General features: G+C 38.3%; 1 protein-coding gene across 23 annotated transcripts in view; it reads left to right on the top strand.

Annotated features, from left to right (window-relative positions):
* nrxn1a (neurexin 1a) overlaps window positions 1-24,675 on the top strand; it is a 177,403-nt gene that overhangs the window by 5,583 nt on the left and 147,145 nt on the right. For 15 of the 23 annotated variants that reach the window (XM_084135468.1, XM_084135473.1, XM_084135462.1 and 12 more), the window contains exons 3-4: window positions 6,069-6,086; window positions 7,090-7,119. In XM_084135468.1, the coding sequence (XP_083991594.1) occupies window positions 6,069-6,086; window positions 7,090-7,119 (48 nt within the window). The remainder of the gene's footprint in view (window positions 1-6,068; window positions 6,087-7,089; window positions 7,120-24,675) is intronic. The other 8 variants (XM_084135474.1, XM_084135465.1, XM_084135466.1 and 5 more) reach the window with 1 other exon arrangement.

Below are 24,675 nucleotides of genomic sequence, written 5' to 3'. Positions count from 1 at the left end.
TATCAGTTCAGTTAGATTTAGATATACACCATGTACCAGTATATATATATTTTTTATGGAAACCAATGTGGTAACTGAACTACACTCTTAACTCTTTCCCTGCCATTGACGTAAATTTCCGGCTTTCCATGTTTTCACTGTTATTCAGTGATCTCCAGATCAAAAGACATGTGAAGAAGCAGCAGAAACAAGCAATATCATATTTAAGCAGATGTATGTAAAAAAAATCCGATCACAACATTAAACCGCATATAAATCAAAACTGCCTAATGTTACCGAATTAAGGGGCTGTTTACACCTGGCCACTTCATGCGTTTTCTCAGATCGGATAGCTATTGATTTATCAAAACGATTCCATTTACACCTGGTCACATAAATGTGTTTTTGCGAAACGGATTTAAATCCGATCTTCAATTCCCGCGCTATATGCAGATTTATTGGAGTTCATGTCACCGAAAGCAACAGATATGAGCTGCATTTTATTGATCATCAGCTAAAATTTCAAAATCAAAGACCGCAATAAGAGAGAGCGGCAACAGCTCTTGTAAGATCATTTTGTTTCTTTACTTTTAATGGTGATGATTGTGTGTTTACTTTCACTTTGATTTGCGATAGTTTGCACGTTGGCTTAATGAATAGATGCTCAGCTTCTCATCTGCGGCGATGCGTGTTCCAGTAGCGTCGTCATATCTGGCTATAACATTACATATAGCCTATAACACACTCTCACATGTTTATTTTTTTAGCATTTTTGGGAGGAGTACAATTTACATATGTGGTTTCAACAACCAGATGCATTTACACTTGTCCAGTTTGTCTGGAATGCGGCCCAGACCACCTCCTGAAGTGGTTTGAGCGATCGGGTTCAAATTCGTCTCGAATGCGTTTCGGAGGGCATTTACACCTGGTCTTTTCACGATCGGATAGCTGTCCGATGTGAGAAAACGCATGAAGTGGCCAGGTGTAAACAGCCCCTAAATGTTGACCCATGTGCAAGCTTTGGGGATGCTGATGTTTTGATCATCATTCTGAATCCGATGTGGATACAAAATATTCTGGGGGCCATAGAAATTTTGTGAAAATTATCAAAAATGCTGGCGGCGGCTGGCAACTTTTTTTCAAAAACGCTGGTGGGGAAAGAGTTAAAAATAAGGTTCAAAAGTTTTTTGTTTTTTTTTGCAGCAATGCTATAGAAAAACCATTTTTTCTTAGTGCGAAGAATATTATAACATTTTATTGCTATAATAACCCTTTTGTGCAATGGAAAGGTTCCATGGATTTTAAAGGTTCTTCATGGAACCATAGATGCCAGAGTGTATGATCCCTCCTCCTTCTGTCAGAAATGTGCTGATGACCTTTCATTAGATCTTTGACTGTTTTTGCTATTAACTCAAAATCAAACCTCCAAATGACACCATGAAGGCTTAATTCCTCAAATGAAATAGAAATAGGGCTGGTGCATCGTTCATTTAAACAACAGCATCGTTTTAAACTCCTCTTAGCCTAAATCTGTCCTTACTTAGGTTATTAATGCAAATCTGGCCCATGCAGCTCCTGTTGAGGAGAAAGCAGGCCACTTTGACTCATTCTACCTCCATTTAGTTATTTTGTGTGTTGTCAGCTTCATGACTGAGGTGATCTGTCAGCTGACCACCAACTGCCATTGCCAATAAAACACCCCGACTCGTATTTTATGCGGCTAAAAAACGGATAGCTGCATATTAAATGGTCCGTTGATGAATTGCTAGCTTTTTGCTTTAGATATTTGTGCTGCTTGCTTTACCCCGTCCTCATGCGCAGTGCCTTGAGAGCGTCTGTACGTGTTTGCAGATGTCAGGCAGGAAAGGGTGGTATGTGGATTAAATACGTCCTTTCTCTCCACACGTCCACTCCGTCATTCTCTCGACAGGCAGTTGTGGTAATAACCTTCTTTAGCAAAGCAGGTGGGGCTCTCAGCGGGAAAGGCAGTCCGCACCGCAAAGAATAACAGTGCTACGGGTAATGAGATATTTTTGCCCTGCTGGGGTTAGAGAAAGGGCCTTATTTTGTGTTATTATGGTTAATGCTCTTACAAGTCTGAATTGGAAAGCCAAAAGAGTCTACTCTGTATCAGCTTGCAGCCATTGATACCTTATCTTTATGCTCTATTAACTGTATAATGTGCTCCGTCTCCCTGGTTAAAGATGGCTGTAAGGGATCTGCAATTGACGTCCGTGCGGTTTCATATGCTAGGAGACTTTGGTTGGAGAATTGGATTGTGTTGGAGGGCTTGTTTACAACAGCGATTAGATTGTTTCACCTCATCTCTTATCTTTTGTGGTGGAGCTAACGTTGTAAGGGCCGGTTCTTGGCTGTGCACTGTTTCGTTTAATGATGCAGTTATATTTTAAATGTTTTTTTTTTTTTTTACCTCCGCTATTGAATCTATGTAAATGAATGCGGGCGGCGTAGTGTAGTGTACGCCTATTAACCTCTTGCTAACGAAATAAAAGGCCTGCTTTAATTGGATACATCAGCATATTAATTTTAGTGAGTCATTTAATCTTGTCACTAGGGGCCAGTTTTGAAGTTGACAAAAGGAAGGTTTTAATGGGATAATTCACCCAAAAATTTAAATTCTGGTATTTACTTGCCCTTATGCGCTGTAAAAGTAGTAGCCTGCAATTGTTACCTTAAAGAGCTGGGGTTTTATTAACTGATCTTGATGTTCAGTTAATGTAATGTATTACTTAATGTATTTAGGATGCTTTAGCAATATGAAATTATATTTTTGACTTGAATAAAACCAGTTCATTTAATCATATTTGGTTAGCATTTTTTTTCCAGCGTGTTATTCCAAACCTGTCTGACTTTTTCTTCTGTGAATCACAGAATAATATATTTTGAAGAATTGATTTTCACTGTACAAAAATGCACAAAAAAGTACAAAAATGTTCCACAGAACAAAAAGTCATATAGGTTTGAGTAAATGTAATCTGTACATGTAAAAAACCTGCAAAAAAATTAAGCAAATACTTAATAATAATGTAGGTCAAAAACTGGACATGTCTTAATTTACTAAGGCACTCCAGTAAAAAATTATGATCAATAAGATATGACAACATATGTTTTTACATTGCTTTAGTTTAACTCATCAAAATAATTTAAGCAATTTTTAACTTTCTTTTTATAAGTTAACAAGATTAAACTAATTTAAGTCAGTTTAATGTAATTTAAGTTGAAATGAAATCTTTTTTTACAGTATACCCCATTGACTCTCACTGTATGGACAACTTATTTTGCATTCCACTGAACAAAAAAAGTCATACAGGTTTGAGACCAACATTTTCTTTTGTGGTAAACTGTCCATTTAAGTCAAAAGACATTTGTATAATCTGTACATTACAATACTTACATAAATTAAGCAAATACTAACAATGTAGGTCAAAAACCGGAAATGGATTTAATTCAGCCGCACCAGTATAAATCCCCTGGCTATTATAATATCTATGGGCTCTTCTCGTGTCTTGCAATCGACTTTCACCTTCCTTGATCCTGTAAATTCGCTTGATAATCTTGAATGGAGGGGGAGCCCGTGTCAAATACACTGTATATTGAGAATTCCCCTATCAGTGACGGATGAACCCTTTCCAGATGGACTAAGCTCACTAATCTCTCTGTACTGTAGATGACTGCAATATGGAACATGCTGCACATTGCTCCCTGCGGGGGAAATGTTAAACTAGATTTGGTGAAGAGGATTAAAATCCCCATCACTGGCACAGTGACTATACATCAATGATGTAGCGCTATGTTTAGAAGCTTTTACAATTAATACTCGTTTTGGTTATATTTACCAGTGGTTTCTGCTCAACTATAGGCAAATATACTTCAATAAACTCTAGCGTAGTCAAATGCGATTTAGGTGTTATCAAGTGCAGCAGAACTTTTCCAACCCCTTCCAACCGGATGGTCATTATCTCAGTTTTTTGATGTTTTAGTCAATCGTTGTGGACAGCTACATCTTCAGTGACTTTGCCGCTGCGCTATGCGGAGCGTACGCTCGTCATATGATCCCTTTGGGCGAGTTCCACGGCAGATCAGTGCGTGTGCATTTGAGAGTAACATGCTCTGACTTGCTGAAAACTGCTTTAAACGAGCATCTGGATCTGCAGTCCTGTTTGTAAAGGGTTGCATGAGTGCGGGCGTCACATCGCGTTTGCCCCCTGCTTGCGCTGGCCCATGCTGGGGAAGGGCAAGCGTGTGTGCGTGTAGGTCATCCTCAATTTCTATCTCTTATTCGCTGCCAAATTCGGGGCAGTTTGCAAGGCCAGCACTTAAAAGAAGCTGTCAGCTTGATGAAAGCCTGCATGTCGCTGGCTCTGTGTGAGCTCTGCAGTGCTAAGGAGAGGCTATATGATCCTGATCTGTCAGTCAGTGAAATGTAAATACAACCGCTGTTCGGTCAGCCGGACTCTGAGAAGACCAGGCTGTGCGTATGTGTGTGTGTGTGTGTTCTTCCAAAATGGCTGCTGCATCCACACACACAACTACTGTATATCTAATTTTCGGCCTTGTCCTGGAAGGTTTTGTAAGCGAGAACTTGACACACATGTCTCTGAAGTGGGCAGGATATGTTGAAACACAAAATCAATAGAGTGGGTCCGTTAAACTGCTGTAGAGTCAGTGTAGATGGCTAGTTATTGTTTTGTGATGGTTTAAGCTAACTAAACTGTTCAGGGTTAGTTTTTTAAGCATCATTTCTTTTCTTCCAAGCTGTCAGTGGGATGAGTTTGCACATTTGTCAAAGCAATTAGGGTTTGTCAGTCTCTTCATAAGTTGATAAGAGAGGATAGAAAATGTCCTGCCATTTATCACTGCAACACTAACAGCAAAATATTTCTTTGTCATCTTTTTCTGGCATGGCACGCTTTTCTGTTTATGATTTTTTTTTCTCCTTTGATTTGTTTATTCATACATTCATCAGCATTTTTTTTGTTTTTTTATGGCAGTAGTGGTGCATGCAATTTGTGTTTGGTCGGGTGGAGGAATCGGTTGCGGTAAGTCCCGGGTCATTATTCTCCTCCTCAAGATGCAAAACACGGAGGTAGGATTGGATGCTTTAACTTTGAGATAGCCAAGTCCATTTTTAGGGAGTCTTGGGTGAGTTGATCCAGGGACTGAAAGTGTCACCAGAAGTAAAAGGTGTGTTGAATAAATGCATGAATTAAGGTAATGTACCCTTTTTGTCCAAGAACAGATAAAAGGTCATTTGCATTTTAATCAAAATTAAAAATGCCTATGTAAATTGAGTAATTACATGACAATGACAAGCATATGCATATTCAGGTATTGTACATTTCTTTATTACTGACCTGACTTGAATGATGTTGTTTTCTCTTAGTAGGTTCATGTTGCATCATCTATCTGCATTTTTATTTCCGAACACGTGCATGCTTCGCATCTAGCCCCTGTAAATTCCCCTCACAAGCACCATGAACGCCATTCAAAATGATAAATATTCCTACTGAAGATACAAATTGTTTTGAACAGCCTTTCAAAGCCGATCAAAAAAACAATCTTGATGTTTTAATGTGCTATTTACATTTTTTCCTGAGGGAAAACAACATATTTTGCTTCGCTTTGCTTTGTGTAAAACAACTTCTCTGAAGTAATATCGTAGCTATTAGGGGTCCCACCCATTTCTCTCCGTCTTTCAGTTTACTTTTAATTACGATTTGCATGTTTGCGCATGTTCATTGACATACTGCGAAGAGTCTATTTCACCATGTGTTTTATCAGCTTTTGAATGACTTAATAATGTGTTATCATCATCTCACCATGGAACAACGCTCTTTCAGAGTACTATAGACTCAATGAGATTAGATCTTGAGGAAGCCAGAGGACACTTAAAGTCAAATAAACCCTCTGGTCTCTGCATTTTCCATGGTAATGAATGTTTGGCCTGGGCACAGGATGATAAGACGCATGGTAACCACGGTAATCCTCAAGGCTGGGCCACCTTCCAGTCTGCATGCTTCTTAATCAATGTCTCCTTCTCTCTCTTCACGCCTCGGCCGCCCTTCCAGAAGAGGCCTATGTAGGAGGTGGGTAGACCTTTTTTCCTATTTTCTTTTCATCCAACCCCTGTCCCTACTCATGTACTTCTCTCTGTCTTCATATTTCAACTCGTTCTTTTAGAAATATCCTGTATTTCAAATTTTATTTGAATACGGTACACAAACAGTAAGTGGAACTGGTGTACAGCACAGGTAAAAGGTATGCATCTTCATTTTGCAATATTATCGAGAGCACTTCCTTAATTAGAGGTTGTCTGTAAACACATGGTTCATTCAAATCGGTGTGCTCTGCTAAGCAGAAACCAGAGGCTGGGGCAAAATGGACGCCGTACTGTTTAAATTACATCTAAAGATACAGACACATGAGCTTTTGAAACCTCATATAATAAATAAAAGACACAAACTCACATACATGCATATGAAGTGTTCACTACAATGGAAAATCTGGAGAATCTGGTTGGTAAGTACTATGGACAAATTACAAAATCTGCTATTTCTTACTAACAGAGTTTATATTTGATGAGAAAAACCTACACTCTCCATTCAGATTTAGTTTTGGGGCTCACAGGAACCTAAACAGACATCAAATTAAAGATGAAATGGGTAATATTGATTTATCCCAATTTAAGCTGTAGATATTTTGTTTTTGTATTGGCACATTTTTGTGGCAAACCATTATTTGCAACACAACATTGTTAAGATCCAATCTATGTATGTGTCATCATCTTCCTGTGGAAGGTTAACCAGGCGGACGACAAGTTTGTTGTTTGGCGACTGAGAAGTGATTTATTTCTTTTCTAATCTAGATGTGTCTCTTTCGAGTGTGACCGATAAAGCATTGCAACCGCTGGGTTGAGGAAATGCTTTTTGAATGTTCCCTCACACCCACTCTCTCCCTCACCTTTGACCCCACCCCACCCCCACCTCGCGGGCATCCACCGTTCAGACGATGCCCGCATGTCAATGTGACAAAAAAAACCTTCCCATGATCCCGTTCTCTGTGCTGACTGTGCTCTTGTCTTCCCTTAAGGTCTTGCGCACCTGATGATGGGCGACCAAGGTATGGGTTTAATTTCTTAATCACCTTTTTGCCTCCATCAGTCACTCCCTCCTCCATCTCTCTGCCTTTCTCTCACTGCCTTGTGCTGAATCTTCCTCATCTCCCTTCACTGCTGGTAGGGTTTTACTGGGGCTGCTTTCTTTCTGGCTTGGCGCTGAATCAATGGATGGTTTGGTCTTTTCCATTTTTCCCCCACCCTCTCTTCTGTCTCTCCCTCACTCTCGCTCTCTCTCTCTCTCTTTCTGCTTTTACTTCCCTTCAACCCATCACGCCGCTTCTTTTACGCTTTAGTTCAACAGCCCCGCTATTCCATTGCCGCTTGCCAACTTCATTTTCATATAGAGGGCAAAAAAATACTTTCAACCCAGTGGATGATGTGAGTTACAGGGACTTCTCTCAGGGGTTTGTTCACTCTTTGTAAATGTGCTAGTCTGAATTTCTCTGAAACTGGAAAGCATTAGCCATCTGTTCGATATTCATGCAGTCTCCCTCATCTCTCCCATCGTCATGTTCTGGCATGTATCGCGATAGGAAGCTTCCATCTCCTCTTGCCTGCCCTTTCTCTTTTTGTCCGCAATGCATGGAGTCTCTTCTAAACGTAACCTTTCATTTTTCTGTCTCTGAATCTAACACACGGTCATGATTCTGACTGTTGCCTCTTTCCTCTCCTTTTGTATTTTCCTGTATCTCTCTGGACTTTCTCTTCATGGAACCATTATATCAATATCATAGGGAAAAGAAAAGGTATATAATGCTTCTTTCATACTATGTAATGATGTAGTTTAACTTAAGCTCTTCATGTATATTCCTGTATATGTGGCTTTACACATGCATCTGTTTATTCGTGTGTTTGTGGTACTGAAGTCACACTGATTTTTCTGTGTCACTCCCTACAAATATGACGAGGGGCTGGAAGGTAGGTGCGATGTCATGAAAATGCATCATTGTGCGATGTGTCAACAAATCTAATGTAGGGTTATGAAAAAAACCCAGCACATTAAAATTAGTCATAGAGTGTGTAGATTAGTGTGTAGATATGTATTAATACCTACAGGCAACTAACAGTTTGCTTTGTGTTATAATCTATAACAAAAAAATACAATAAATTAACAATAATATATAGTAATTTCCTCAATAGACAGGTTTATCTCCATTATTTCAGAAATATTCAAATAAAATATTGACCACAAGGAGTCGACGAGAACACATGCAGATTTGGGACACATTTGAAAGTTTTTCTAAAAGCATTCAATATGAACATGTGTTGTCAGATCATCCCAAAAAATCAGGTAAGAGCTCTTCACGGCATATTCTGCAGACATTGATCCCTTTTAGAACATTCCATACTGCCTGTATGCACAAATGCATATTAATTTAGTAGCACTTTACTGCTCTTTTAATATTAAAATACAATTTTTGAAGAACCCGGTGAGATCCAGCTAAGGTAAGTGGACGGCACCCAACACACTCACCACTGCAAGCACTCACATCCTGCACCCGGCTCACAGACCACTGCATGCTGGTTTATCCAATGAAATGTAAAGGGCTCCACACATAGACTGATGGGGTTATGCACCTTGGTTTGAAAAATGAGGGATCCGTGATTGGTGGAGCAGGTAGGTGTGCTTTCTGTCTTTCGCTGGGATCTTGATTGTGCTCTGTAAGGCATTGACACCCAGGCCTTCACACTATCCTGAATGGGCTAATGCCCACCGGAGATGTGGGGGCTTCAAGGCTTCTCTTAGCACATCTGAATACATTTTCAGAGGCATTTATATTTTTCTCTCATTCCATTTTCTTATAGAAAATTGGTTTTCATCTGTCTGTAAAATTGAATGAAATGATGCGTGTGGCGGCTGACCTTGCCAGCGGGGTCACGCTGGCATTATCAAATTAATTTTGCATTGTGATATTTTTCTGTGGATATACAGTATGTTTGTGTGTGTGTGTGAGGACCACAGTTGTTACAGAGAAATTGAATGAATTGAAATGTGCATTTCTTGTTGATTTATATTCTGTTTATTGTTTGTGTAGCAGCTTCCGTTTCATGCTTCAGTGAAGTCCTGCAATTAAATTGAAACAATTACAACACAAATTCGCCAATAATTGCAGCCTAATTAATTACAAGGCAGCACATAATATAATTAAAGATTCAGTAAACTTCTCAATCTTGGGATCTTCAGTTGAGCTGTGCATGGCTGAGAATATAAATTAGCAGCATGTCGGAAATTTATTATAATTCAACGCATGTGTATATACTGTATATGTAAATCTCTACTCTTATTAAATCACTTTTATGTTCATGTTATATGCTGAGAAGGCAGTGATAGAGCGCCAGAACTAAATAACAGTAAATATTTTTAGTTTTACATTTAAATTAGGCTTTGACTGAATATGATAACTGAAGTTATGATAAGTTTTTTTTTAAGCTATTCTGTTTCTCCTCAAGGAGTGTTTAAACTTGAGATAAAGTTCTTAAGTAAAAAATAGGAAAAGTGTGCGATTTCACATGCTTGTCGTCTTAGCATTCATAATAAAAGTTTGGGCTGGTTTTCACAAGAAGTTTTGGAATGTTACTAAAACAGTCCATGCAAAGTTCTTACAGCATCTTTTTTTTTCTTTTTTTCTACAGTTATTAAACACCAAGGAAAATAGCTTAAATTTAAAATGCAGAGTAAAAAGTTGTAATGTTAAATAACTGTATATGAATAGCTATTCATTTCTTTGATTAAGGTCATTAGTTACACTGTTAGTTTGTGAAATGTATTGCCAAATAACCTAAAATGTAATTAATGGGGTAAACTGCTATTATTCAAGTTGAAAATTTGTAATATTATTCTATGATAATTTTTGTAAAAATATTTAAATATGACTGAATCAACCTACTAGATTGTCACACCAAAATAAAGTATTTAAAATTTTTTTTTTTTAAACCTCTAGTTCTCTTTAATTGCAATCCATATCCCTTTAATATGATACTAGGTCATTTGTTTAGGGACATTTAAAGATCAGGGGTCCTCTGAGCAGTGTCCTTGCTTTCGGCGTGTGTGAACTCTTTATGTTTATATGTGTGGTTCCCTCTGGGAATGCATAAACCCATTTTTACTTGACATTAGCCGTATCGAAGACAAGTGCAAGTATCTTATTAAAATACGTGCCGTACAGCATAGATGAAGTGTGCGTCTGTGAGATTGTGCTTGTCTCCTCTTCGCAGCCGTATTACCGTCGTTCTTATGCTAAGTTGCTTTGGGGAGGATAAAAGATGTGCTGTAATACGGGTGGTGCGCGGAAGGCCGGTGGGTCTAATTGCTGTCATTTCACTCGAAGAGAGCCTGTGAAGCTGAATCGTTGCTGCAGGCGCTGTAAAGCCCGGTTCACAGGTGGGACTACACTGACTCCAAATTAGAATTCTTTAAGTCTAATTGACATGGCGGCATAAAGAATGCCAACAGTGTGGGTATTTATAGTAAATCCTCTGAATTGAAACCTCCTGCACCTGTTTAAATAAGCAATGTTGTGGCAGACGTGTAAAATCTGTTCTATTCCTGAAAAGTCTTTGTGCATTAGCTCTCGTTTTTGTTGCGAGTGAAAATATCCAGCCAGTTTGTTCCATTTAGCATGTTTAGCTTTTAGTATAATCTAGAAAAACGCTGTGCTAGCTGCTTAGTCGTTTCTTCTCAGCCAAGAAACGCACCTCAGATACCATCATTCACTTGTGTCATTGTCACAGATGACCCTGAGTGTGATAGGAAGAAGAAAGCCTGCTGTGACGTGTTGATCAATACGTATTTAAAATCCCATTACGCCTGCCGTTGCACATCGGATGCCTCGTTAATGTAATTACAAAAGTGGAACGGCCTCTTAAATTACTACAACCGTACCTTTGCTGACTTGCCACTGTCGTGTTCATTCATACACTGTGATGTATTCGATGAAACGCAGAGGAAATAAATTGTGCGCCAGTGGAAAACACACCACTGGCTTTTCACTAACTCGCTAACCTACTAGCTAACCACAATGTCAATATTTAGAAATAAATCAATAGCGCTACCTCACAGACACAGGCGATTAAAGATTAAAAGATTCTAATCTACTCTGAAAACAATGACCTTTCCAGACCTGTTATGTGAGACTTTTGCGTACAGGCTAAAAACAAAGTACAAACTAACCATTTTTTTTCTATCTTAATTGTAGCGTAAGTCACACAAGGTCACACATTCCAGTTATAAGCACTTCCTGCAATCTAACAGCCGTTTATCCATCACAAATCCCATCACCTTATACTCTGTTCTCATTCATCGCTCTTTGACACAAAACTTCAAAGACTTTTTTATAAGGAAGAGAGGCAGTGTTTCAGGCATGCTGCCAGTTGGAACTGATGCTATGTTGCTTGAAGTAAAAAAAAATAGAACGAAAGAAAGAAAATGATTTTTCTTTTCTTTTACTTGAGGAAGAGTATGTTGTGTTATTTATGGATTTAATACTGCCTCCAGACTCTCAGTCTTCATATCTACAAGACACCAGTCATATGCTAGACCTTATCTTAAATTGGGTGCACATTTCAATCAAACAGTTTCAGTTGGAATCATTTCGGATGAGATTTCACTTAAAACATATAAATATATGGGGAAACCATTAGAACATCAGTGTTTACAGAAGAATTTTGTTTGTAGGTATTTCCTCGGCTGACTAGCAGTCATTTAAATGATGGAGGGTCATTCTTTCTTGATCATTTCTGAAGCACTCTCCACACATGCTTTTCTAACCACTTCAGACTGTAAACGAAGTAGAAAGCAAACACAATTACAGGTGAAGTGAGACACGCTCTGATCATTTGCCATTGGTGTTGTTTTTAAAATGTGATCCAAATGGCTTCTTCAGTATATTACCACAGTAGAAAATAGTAACTAGTTGCAATAAGGTTCACTTTGTTAACGTTAATGCAGTTAAGCACTAGGTATCAAGAACTTACAATGTACTATATTTAATAATCTGTGTTCATGTTAAATTCTAGAACTACCAATACATTAACATTTATATATTTCACATTGAAAAAATTAAGCATCGGCTTTGCGTTGGAGTTCTGTTCATCTTTGGGATTCATTTAGCAGTGATCGGTTGACTGAACATGATCACTCTTATTACATGGCTATTCATCAAATAAATAAATATGTTTACATTTAATATTGAAATGTATTTATCAGCCTACTCAAAACATAATGTAGTTACTGGATGAGCATCTAATATACAGGTGACTATTAGTAAATATCTGGCCACTAAAAGCTCAGATTGACCAATCAAAATCAAACATCCCATCGAGCCATGTAATAATTTTCGGACAAGCATGAATTAGCAATATTTATCAATTAATTAGTAAATGCTGTAAAAAAAAATGTAAATGGATTGAACTAATGTTAATAAATTGAACCTTACTGTAAAATGATAGATTAAGCCCAGGTTTCACACTTGATTCAGACACACATGCTGGTGTTTTCTGCAGATAATACACACGATTTATGGCGGTGGTTATTTCCCAACATTTATGCAATTGGAGCAGTCTGTAATGGAGGACAGCTCATTTCATGGGGTTCAGAGGCATGGCTAACCCCATCAGAGCAGCAGACATTTTAGGATAGTGTCTGGGCTAAAGGTGCTGAATACTCAGACAGTCAGGAGACCACAGTGAGTTCACTGTCGCCATTTATGTAGAGCCGATCATTGTTAATAAGATGATTTTCTCATTAGATTCCTATAATGAAATTAAAAAGTAATCAGCAGATGTCATTCATGCGTTTTTGGAATGGGGGGGTTTATCTTTGGGAAGGCGGAAGGATTTCTTGATGGGCCAGTCTAGCCACTGAGAGGCACTTCTCAAATGCCACTATGCCTGACCAATTCAAAATGTATCACCCACCTCTTCTAAATGGATTTAAACTGAACACTGACATCAGTGCCCCCAATTTGCCAGTTTCTATGTAGTGTACTGAAATCTAGGAATCTAATATTCACCGTTAACATTTAAGAATCAAGCCACAGTATTGTGTAGATGGTATTTAATTAATGTGGTGCAGTGTTTTTCTAATTGAGTTAAGAGATTTTCTTCCTTGTTTTTGTCTTTATGCAAATTAAAGTTGCATAGAACTTCTTTTTTTTCTCTCCATTCCAGGGAGATGTGAAGCAGTATTATACAATATTATATATTATACAGTATTATACAGTGCTATTTCTATTTGCTGAGAGCCATGCCATCAAGTAATAACTTGCAAACATGCAATTATTATATATAATTATGTGTATAATTATGTTTAATAGCACATTTATTTCAAGTATTACATTAAGATCATTGAAAAGGTGTGATTTTTACCAGATATTATAGCCGGACATGTCACGCTGCAAAGTGTTATGTTGCAATCATTGAGGCAAAAATAGGGCAGAAAAGACTACGTAATGAGAGGGAGGAATAGATAGGCTCCGTCTTTCTTTCCTTTGGAGTTGAAGCAACACTTTTATCTTGCTGAAGGAGAGGAACATGCTGAGCCTAATTTGCTGGAGCAATGCTCGCTGGCAGTATTTTTCCATCAGGTCAAGCTATTTTGAAATACCCTCAAGGTGTGATAGTGCTTGGACTCATTGTTGTGGTGTGCCTGCCAGAATGTCATTACCAGCATTGGTAGGTGGGTGCTATCCTCATCCAATGCACTGCACGTTCACATGCGTGCTGGGGTGATTTGATAGCTGATATAACCTTTTGGAGGAAATTTAGTAATATTAGCCTGTAAACATAATAAATTAATGTCTATCGCTTGCTTTTGATATTGACTTGTGGAAGATATAAATGGATGCTTTTCGAGCTGCAAGCAACTCACAATTTAACTACAGTCTGCAAATGTACTGTATAATCATATAATATAATTTATATTTTAAATGGAGACTAAAGGCCTGTTCACACCAAGAACGATAGCTATAAAGATCACGATTGCTATATTAGCGTCCACACCACCAGCGGATGATATCGTTCTGTTTCTTCTAAGCGCGAGCTGCAGTTTTGTCGTCTGCCGCTTTAAATGCTTGAGTTCTTTAAAGCTGGATGGATTCTGATTGGCTCTCAATGTTTTTATCATTCATCAGCTGGAAACAAAATCATTCTGAAAGTGATTCCAGCCATACCTTTTCTCTGTGCCGTTATTGTTATAGTTGTGGTGTGGCTATTCTTTTATATTTAGAACTGTTTTTAGAACTATATCTTTGTCATTATAGTGGTGTGAATGGGCCTTTAGACTTCAATAGACTAGAGTTTTTTTTATGAACATTGCACATGTAAATTTACACTAAATACCAGGGTTGTGCTCCATTCATATTTTAATTGAAAATGCCTTTTAAATTCCAGTTCAGTTCTTGAATTTGAATTTGTAAAATTCAAAGAAATGAATATAACTGTATTTTTTTTTTAAATAAATGCAAAAGCCTTGATGTTTGAAAATGGATGGATGAAAAGATCTTCACTTCCCAAAATGTTTCACCTGCATTGAATTTCTTTGAATTCAGTAAATTCCTCTTCCTCTCGTTCCAATTCCAATTCAAATATCAACCGTCTGTGGGGCGCTGTCTTCAGCTAAAAATTGATGACACCTGAGGATGAATGGAAATATTAACTGAAAGTTTTCTCACTGTAAAAAATGAAACCGTGATTTTTATGGTAAAAAACTGGCAGCTGTGGTTGGCAGTACTTTACTGTAAAAAATACGGTAGCAACGTTATTGGTTTTACAGACTTAACTTAAAATTTACAGTAATAAACCGTAATTCATTATCTGATATAATGTGAATTTAACGTCCTATTGAAGTATTAATATCTGTTTTGTACCATTGTAATACACTGATAACCATACACTGATAACCAACAATCACAGCAGTGATGAGAGTCACATGATCAATCAAAGCTCATCACAAGCAGCTCTTCCACAAGAAATGTAGTACTAATATAATAGAAGCTGCACAATGTCATTCACACAAACATTAAACACCATCATGGTAACACACATGAAATTTTAAAAATGCAATAAACATTAATTTAACAACATTAAATGTAACATAAAACCCTAATGTACATGACTGATTAGAACAAACTAAGAAAACTATGAAGAAACAGTTATTTTAACAAAAATAGATCAAATGTGAAGTGTCACGCAGGGAATTGTGGGAATGTCAATTTAGGTTTTTTCACTGTAAATTATACAATGAGTTGACTTTCAAAAACTGTAAATTTAACGGTATTTTACAGTAAAATTACATTAAATGTACCATTAGATCTATCACAGTTATTTACCCTATATAGTAAGGAAACTTTCTGTTAACCAATTAACAGTTTTTCACTGTAGCATTTTTACAGTCTTTTACTGTTAAAATCACGATAATTTTTTACAGTTATAGGTGGATACTGCAGCTATGATTCACTGACCAAAAGAGAGAACTGTGTTTTTGAGCTTTGCCTTAAACAGAAATAGAAAGTGGTGACAACCCTCCAAAAAACGTAAAGTGGTAAAAAGAACGAAAGAAAACAAAGAGAGAAATCATTGGCAACACAGATCAATACACAACGGACACACAAGCTCCCCAGGTGAGCAAGATGGAGATCAGACGTTGAATCGATAGCCTGCAGTCAACAGAGGAGAGTGACTGAGGTGATGGAAAACTATATCCTGGGCAGACGAGCGAGGGCACAGTCCCCGAGGCGGGGGGTGGGGGGTGATGGCCCTAAGCTGAGCTTGCACGACCGTTTCATTTTCAGCGGGAATACGTCCGACCTTGGTTATTTAAGATCAGCATAAATCTCCCTTGAGTAGAGCTGGCAGCAACTCACTCCCTGTTGTGCCACTTATCTTCATAGAGCATCGTTCGCTAGCAGCCAAATTGTCAAGAGATTATTTTTACTTTATTTATTCTTTTATACCTTGGTAGCAGATGCGATATCGTGATTTATTGTTGTTTCAGCAGGTTGATGCCAGGAATAAACAGGACGCTTATCTGTATTCTAATTTCTGATAGAAAACCTACAATAAAGCACTGTAGCCTCCGCGACCTTTAACGCGATTATATACACAAACACGCACATTCGAAAATGAACCTTAAATACACACACGTACGCGCGGTCTCAAAGACTTTTTTAAAAGCTCTGAAGTGATGCGTGATGACAGCTTGTGTTTGAAAAGCAGTAAATATGCATGAGAATGGCTGCTAAGCATTTTCCTCTTCACAGTCGGTGGATTGTGAAGAAAGATGTGGATTGTGTGACTCATTTCTCATGAGTCATAAAGCTTATGCATTCATAGTCACTCCTTTAAGTGCCATATGTGAACTTCAGATTCAGGCTGAATACGGCAAGAGAGAAAAAAATAACCAGTCGGATCCCTGCGGTTAGTTGCCCTTAAAGATTTGCGATGCAAAAAGATAAACAGAAAGATGGTTTCGGCGTGGTAGATTGACAGGTATTTTAATGAAACCATAAACGAGGCTGTTTTGCCCCGCTCAGATTCAAGTGCAAATTCAAGCCGTCCTCTCGAGATAATTGTAATACCTTAATTAACAGAACACATGAATGCATAAAGGCCTCAGAAGGGAAAATACATATTTAAATCCTTCCGTTTAGCCCACTTTGATGAATTTCAAATTTCTTTCACTGAAGGGATGTGGAGCGCCCCCGCGGGAGAATGAGCTCTGCCATTTCCCCATTCCTCTTGACCTGCCAAATCTGTGGCGGCCGGCACCAGTCGGCCTCCCTGGGGGTGCGCGGGTACTCATTAATCTCCAGCCCGCTGTCCCAAAGGGGGCAGAGTAATTGTTTAATAGTAGATACCGAGAGATCATGATTCTCTCCGTTTGACATTTATGAGGTCATCAGTGTCTCTCTACATTAATGCACGTATTTATTAACACGTCACGGCTGATAAAGTTGGCTTTACGGATATCCGGATATCCTGCACATAATAAGAGTATCTGCGTGACATTTCTAATGAGTGTGTCATTTACTCAGTGACGGAATTACATTGCTGATATAATGATGGGCTGTGATTGACACTGCGTGTTTTTTAATCACAAACCGCAATGACATGGTTCACATTGAAAGTGTTGTGTCTTACCCTTGCTGATATTCCTTCTGTTTGCTTAATTGTTTTGCTAATTATCCTGTAATGACACAATGCTTGCCACTCTATATGTCAACTCTAAAAATATGTTGCCATTTATATTTCTGACATGGGCGATGAGCTCTCTGAATTTCAATGATCATGTATTGCTAAATATATTAGGACATAATTGATTTCAGGTCACGGACTGGATGTAGGTAACTCCTTATTAAAATGGAAACCTCTTGTCATTAAAACCTGGCCAATTAAGCCATTACTCTGGAAAGGGTATTTATGTGAGCCATTCAGTCTTCAGGCTTTCTGTTGGGATTGTTTTCCCACATCCTTCTCAAAGTCCCCATGAAATCAAAATTGAAGTTTTTTGGCTTTTAGTATGATTATGTTAGTATGAATATGTTAGTCTTACTGTTATCTATAAGATAGTGTGCTCCAAAACAATGACAAAAATCACATTTAAAAGATATAAGCATTCAAAACTTAGTCTCTCACTTCCGCCAATATGGATCAATGATTTTGATGACATCACGCTGCACTTAAGCTTCTCATCCGAATTTCTGTCCAATCAAATGCTCTCTATAATCAACAGCATCCCGCCCCCAAATAGACACTGAAGCTGTGGCTAAAATGCACATATTTACTATTTTCTACATAATGTATGGCACATAGTGCAATGTATAGGGGATAGGGAACAATTCAGACTATGTAAATATGCTTTCTATTGGGGCGAAGGAATTCTGGTTTCATGTTAGTGTGACACGAACCGCCGCAGCCTGCTCTAGTCCAGAGACAAGATAGCACAGAGCGGATCATATGAGCGAGTCGGAGCAGACCACAAAAATGTATCGGACCCATTTGAATTCTGCACAGAATGCTATATTTTAAAGCGATATGGAGGCGGTTAGGAGGATAAACGATTCGAGATTAGGATGAAACTGCGGCTTTACCAAGCTCAACGGCTCTGGCCAAGCTGTAATATAAACAAAACACTATTGGCTATTTTAAAAAAGGAGAGGAGCTGTTCGATGTGTCCCGCCATGTCTTCCTGTTTCAGTGGAAATTGTCAAAACATTGAATAATGCTGTGCGTCTCAAGGCACTTCAGTGGGCCTTTAACCACTTTGATTGATTAATGGAAAAAGTCAGAATCTCTTAAAGCGAAGGATCACCCAAAAATTAAAATTGTCATCATTTCATGTCATTCCAAACATGATGAACTGTAATAAGGTCAGTGGGTTCCATATGTTTTTTCATACAGTAAAAGTCCGATGGTTATTTTAACCCCACAAAAGAAAGGCATTTATGCATTTGGCAGATGCTTTTATCAAAAGTGACTTACATTTCATTTAAGGTATACATTTTATTCGTTCCTGCTTTCCTTGAGAATCGAACCCCTGACCTCGGCGTTGCTAGCGCCATACTCTATTGTTGGAGCTACAGGAAGGCTAAGAAAGTTGACTTCAGTAGCAAACTATGCTGGCTAAGTTTTATAACAGAAGGCTGTTTTCCTGTGATCGTCAATTGAAGCCACCAAAGTGCAGCTGCCCGGCCAATTCATTTAAGTTGACTTAACAGAGAGACCTCTTGGATTGGCTGTCTCAATCTAAACGTATGGCCCATCACATCTTTAATAGCAAACACAAGATGGGCTCACCGCCACAGTGGCTCTGGGGCTGATCATTCGTCTCGTGTGGAGAGGGGGGCAGTAAATCAGCACTGGCTAGGGATGTGACGCCTTGGACGGGGATAATTTGTGCTCATTCTGTTCTGGAGAAACTGGGCCAGAGATCATTAGGCCATAAATCATGCCAAAGACGAATGTAAATGTAAAAGAACAGGAAACACAAAAACAGAACCCTGAGTCAAGACTGGAAATGGAAACACTGTGCTGTGTTAAATGACTTCCTAGGCTGGTTTAGCTGGTAATTTTCCGTGGGCAACAAACTTTCAAGGAGGAGTTCTGATTGGTGATTTTCATCATTCATTTTTAATGAAATACTACAAGCTGTCTGTGAAGGATGGTGTTCTGTCACATTGTCTTGCAGGACATTATTGGAGTAGTGTTCTAAGTTTATGTAAAGTAGGTATGAGTGTCTTTGATTGATGGGATGGGAGTACTTTGCATGTACATTGTTGTTTAGAAACAATTCAATTCAAATATCTTACCCTCTGAAGGTCTTGGAGTGTAATTTGATGATCAAATACCAGATAAGAGTGTACAGTGAAGCCGTTAGGTATATATGTACCTCTTGCAATTGAGAAAAGTTCTGTTTTTGTATCTATAGTTGGATAGATATAGGGCAGAGCTTAAACTGGAAGTACATCACAACCACATTAAGCAGCCATTACTTCAGTCTTCAGTGTCACGTGATCCTTCAGAAATCATTCTAATATGCTGATTTGGTACTCCGTTATTACCAGTTATTATTGGTCCCTATTGGAATAATTGTAATATTATTTCACAATTTTTAGTGCATTTTTTTAATCAAATAAATGCAGTCTTGGTAAGCACAAGAGACTCCATTCAAAAACCACTAAGAAGGTCTTAATTGTCAAAAAGCAGTGTATTACTATAATAATATTGTTTATATGTAGTTTAAAAAGCTTTATTTTTGTAAAATAATTAAATTATTATTATGGTTATGATGTAGCTGATACAAGTTCAAAACAAATATTGCTTTATCCTTGTTGCTTTATCCTTATCCTAATTTTTTTGTCTCAGTGGAATTTGCTAGATTTAATTTTTTTGTACAGTACACCTTTATCTTTTTGCCCTGCTTTTCTTTTCACTCATTTTTACCTTGAACTTTATATGTACCAGTGTGAGAAATTGTGCCTCTACCATGTTATTTTACACTTTACAACTGCTCTCTCCTGCTAGCTATGTTTATACAGACAGGAAGGATACAATACATCTCTATTTGTGTATATGTATGCTTATTTCATCGTTATAAATGGTTTAAATTGATGTTGTTTATTCTTTTCTTCCAATTTAAGACTGCTCTGCATCCTTTTGCAGTATTGGTCTATTGAATACTCATCCAATAGCTTCTTTTTGTTTCTGACGTCCCCTACTTTTTTGGGTGGGAGCATCCACAGTAGTGGGAAGATGCAAAGAGTACATTTGGTGTGGGTTGTGTTGAAACTATAAAAGAGCCGTATGATGCTTGAATGATGTAAAACAAAAGATTTGAAGTGAGAGGAGTTGTCGTGGTTACCAGAAAAGGTCTTTAACAATAGATGATGTTCTCCTTGGGACCGAAGAGAAAACTAGCGTCACAATGAGAAGGGTTGCCTAGCAATGGCGAAAGAGTAGTTGTTTCGGGTTGTGCTGTACAAAATGGATATCTAGTCATATTCAAATGAAAAGCACTTCTGGATCTTCAATATTTGGAGTTCCAGGGATGGGTGATGGAGACAAAGAACTCTGCATCTCATGCTCATTCTTTTTGTTCTTCATGCATTTGCTGACAATGAAGCACGGAGCGATCTTTATTAATACGATTTCATAATGCTTTTGCTAATTGATTAAAAGGTGATTGCTGAAAGGTCTAACATGTTCTGGCTGCATTGGTCCGTCTGGGTCCTAATTGCTTTTTAATTGAGTCTTTCTCCCTTTGAATCTGGATCTCCGATTAATGCTTTTTAAAATGGAGGGCAAAGATTGGATAAGCGAGGCTGTTTTCTTTCATAAGATTCCCAATAATCCATATTCATGTCTGGTATGGTGTTATGTTAATGAATTGGAGCTCTTTACGCTGGGTAGAAATGAGTTCTCCCTCTCTTCTTCGCTCCTCGTGATAAGTGCGAGCCACGCTGCGCTCGAGTGGAGAGTGAGCTCTGGAATACATTTAGATTCCCACCACAAGAACAACCTGTCAAATTGGAAATATGGAAATATGACAGCTTATTGAATCCTAGGCAATTTAATGAAGAATGATATTTGATAGGCAAAGCATTTTTGTCAAAAGCAATTATACAAATCGTGTCTGTGCCAAGCCTGGCAAAAACAGCCTTGATTCTGATTTCTTTTCTGTTCATTCTGTTTTCAGATGTGCATGTGTGCATTCATACTATGATTTAAGTGAGAAACAGAGGAAAAGAGAGAGTTGGCATCTGCAGCATGGGCCAAAAAGCACAATACCTCATAGAGAAAGCACTCAGCGAACTGAGAAGAGCAAATGGAACCGATGTCAAAAGAGCAACTTTGCTCTGTAGCCTGTGCTGAAACAGAGCAGGCCTCTTTCTAAAGTAACAAGGGCACACAGACAGGGTTCATGTTGTGTTCTCTTCTCTGTAAATGCTATGCTTTTTTCATGGATCATTTCTAATGCTCCTGAAAACTGAAGTTTTGCCTCCACTCTCCCACCCAAAGTGACTTCAAAAGGATATCACCTAAAAATGAAAAAGCTGTCATTGTTTGCTACCTTGCATGTCATCCCATACCTGTACGACGTATGACATTCTTCTGTGTAACACTATTTCTTTACTGTTTTTTGTTCATACAATAAAAGTCAGTGTGAACCCATGTTTGTTTTTGACCCTACAGAAGAAAGTTATACAGATTTGGAACAACATGAGAGTGAGTAAATGACAGAACTGTCATTGTTGGTGTGAACTATCCCTTTAACATCAACACCGCAAGGCTTGTCAAAACTTTCAAACATCAGTCAGCAGTCATAATGCAACACTTTTTACTCATTAATGCAATTACAAACGTCAGCAGACCTCAAGGATGTATATTTCTAAAAAAAACATACCCCTTTAAGTCCAGGAATTTGCTTTGCTGATGCAGTGAAATTGCAAATGTGCAATGCCCATTCGCGGGAGTACATACGTCTCAGGGTGGCGGTTTAATCCCGCACCGCTTGCGATGTGAATAAGTGCTCGTACAGTTCAACATGACCCACGCCTGATACTTCATTGGGGAAGGGGGCTTATTTGTCTTCTCAAATGGATTTAGTTTGTCAGGGCTTTAACTAAATTGAAAGCGGGGAGGAAGAGAGGTAGAAGAGCAGCGAGAGATCCGTTAAGATGGCGCCGTTACCGCTGACAGACTCTGCTGTGGCGACTGGGATATTGCAGCCATTTCTCACTGCCACTGCCACTGCGGCTGCAGGAGCCACAGGATTCGGAGCAGAGATGCCGGTGTTCGAGACCATTAGGGACCTGGGCAACCACTGAGCCTAAGGGAGAAAACACTACACCCAGAAACAGCCTGCAGCCAAAACACTGTGTCTGTGTGTGTGTGTGTGTGTGAGGCAAGGCACTTGCCTATTCGTCCAGCTGTTCATTATAGCGCTCGTGTACACAATGCCTCAATATTTAATGGTTCTGTGATTGACTCATCTCCACCTCAGCGCTGTCAATGCCATGAGAGAGATGGGAGGGGGAGGTCACTGAACTGTCCATTCTTTTCCTTTAACAGCCAAGGATGTAATCCAAGGCTTTTGGATGTTGTCTCACTTTGCTGTCCTCAATAGCTTTGTTATTATAGCTTGGTGCTGCAAGCTCATTTCCTGACTCAAATGGTGTGTGCGTGTGTGAGTGGCAGGGTACGCGAGACCCGGCCTTTCCGAGAGGCCTGTCAGCCACATTAATAATAGAGGACTCAAATTGCTTAAACGAAGCTGCAGCGAAGATAATCAATGTGGAAAATGATTGCTGGAAGCTTCCTTTTGAAAGGGAGACCTGGAGTCTCATTGTTTGTCTCGCTTTCAACCATTTTGAACTGTGGTTTAGCATTGTGCAATAGGGGATCTGAAGGGAAGGTTTGGTAAATAATTCCCCTTCGACAGCTAGCTTAGTGGTTTCCTTCTATAGATCCAAATCTGTAGAAAATATCAGTGTCTAAATGCGAGGCACTCTATTATTTTGAATCAAAAGTTGCCAGTGATCCGTTTTGGAGCAACGCATTTTATAAACAAAAAACCTGAATTTATTTAAATATTTATTTATTTTTTATATATACTGTACACTACAATAAAGTATTATATCATACTTTGCATTCAGCATTAAATTGATCAAAAGTGACAGTGAAGACATTTAAAATGTTACAACAGATTTCTATTTAAAATAAATGCTGCTTTTTAAAACTTTCCAATATATTTAAATATTATGACGATTTTTACAAAAATATTAAGCAGCAAATCTGTTCGCAACATTAATAATAATTGTTTCTTGAGCATCAAATCAGGATATTGTAATGTTTTCTGAATGATCATGTGACACTGCAGACTGGAGTAATGATGCTGAAAGTTCAGCTTTTCCATCTCAGGAATATATTACATTTTAAAATATATTAAAACATAAAAAAACTTCACGTTACATTTGCCTCAGGAAAGTCCAAAAAGTGTCCATAGTTCGTAGCGAGAAAACTTTAGAGCAGAGCATGTAGCTAAAATCATAAATCTATTGTTACATATATGCACTATATTATAAATGCATTATATATTTACTTAAACTGTTGTTGCCTTAATTATGTAATGCATTTTTTAACAAAACTCCTATTTCTGCCAAAAAAAGGTCTGTAAACTGTATTTAAAAAAAAAAAAAAAAGACTTTAAGAGAAAGCCTGGTTAGAAACTAAATAATTAATTTTTTAATTCAGTAATAAATCTCAAAAGGGGTTTCTGGGTCAAAACCATTCAGTATGATGGAGCAGGCCACATTTCACCTTGAATAGTTTCTCTTCGCAGATTCAAGTCTGTAGAAAATGTCATGCTATATATTTCGCAGTCACAACATCTGGAGCCACTTATAGATGACAAGGAGCGCTGTTGCTTTGAAGATCTCCGATCTCTCATTCTCTTTCATTATTAACTCTTTAAATCCTCTTGAACGCTTATCCAGTGCCTCAAGAGTTTCTTTTCTATGTGTAGCGTTGTTTTTTATGCTGTCATGGGCAAGTTACAGAAAAAGATCCTGACTCGCCAAGATTTTCTTGTGTAAAGACCTTGCTGTCCTTCTCGCTCCGAAGGTGAATCATGAGAGCGGCATAGTGTGATGTATAAAGACGGTTCATATGATTTTTCATAGGCGGACTGTTCGTGTCAGCAGGAGGGAGAGGTTCTGTGGGCTGCTGTGGTCGGGGAAAAGGATTTCATCAGTCCTGACTCCTACTTTTGTTGCCTAGACAAAAGTGCCTGACGAGAATTTTCTCGCAAGACGATGACAATGATCATGATAAATGCTTTCAAAATGGCTGGCTCTTTATCATTCGCCGTTAACTCTATATTCTCATTTTATGCAGTTAGTGCGCTCTCAAAAAAAAAAGTTCATCAAAACGAGCAGGGGAAAGTGAGACTGCAGAGTTTTTGTTATCAAATTGATCATTATAAGCTTTATCTCGCTCGCAGTGCGCCAGAGAAAACAAACGGCGCTGTCAGCCGCAGCACATCACCCATAATTCCTCGTCCT

This window comes from Abramis brama, assembly GCF_963993115.1.
Source record: "Abramis brama genome assembly, chromosome: 14".
NCBI lineage: Eukaryota > Metazoa > Chordata > Actinopteri > Cypriniformes > Leuciscidae > Abramis > Abramis brama.
This window is presented reverse-complemented; position numbering and strand designations above follow the sequence as displayed.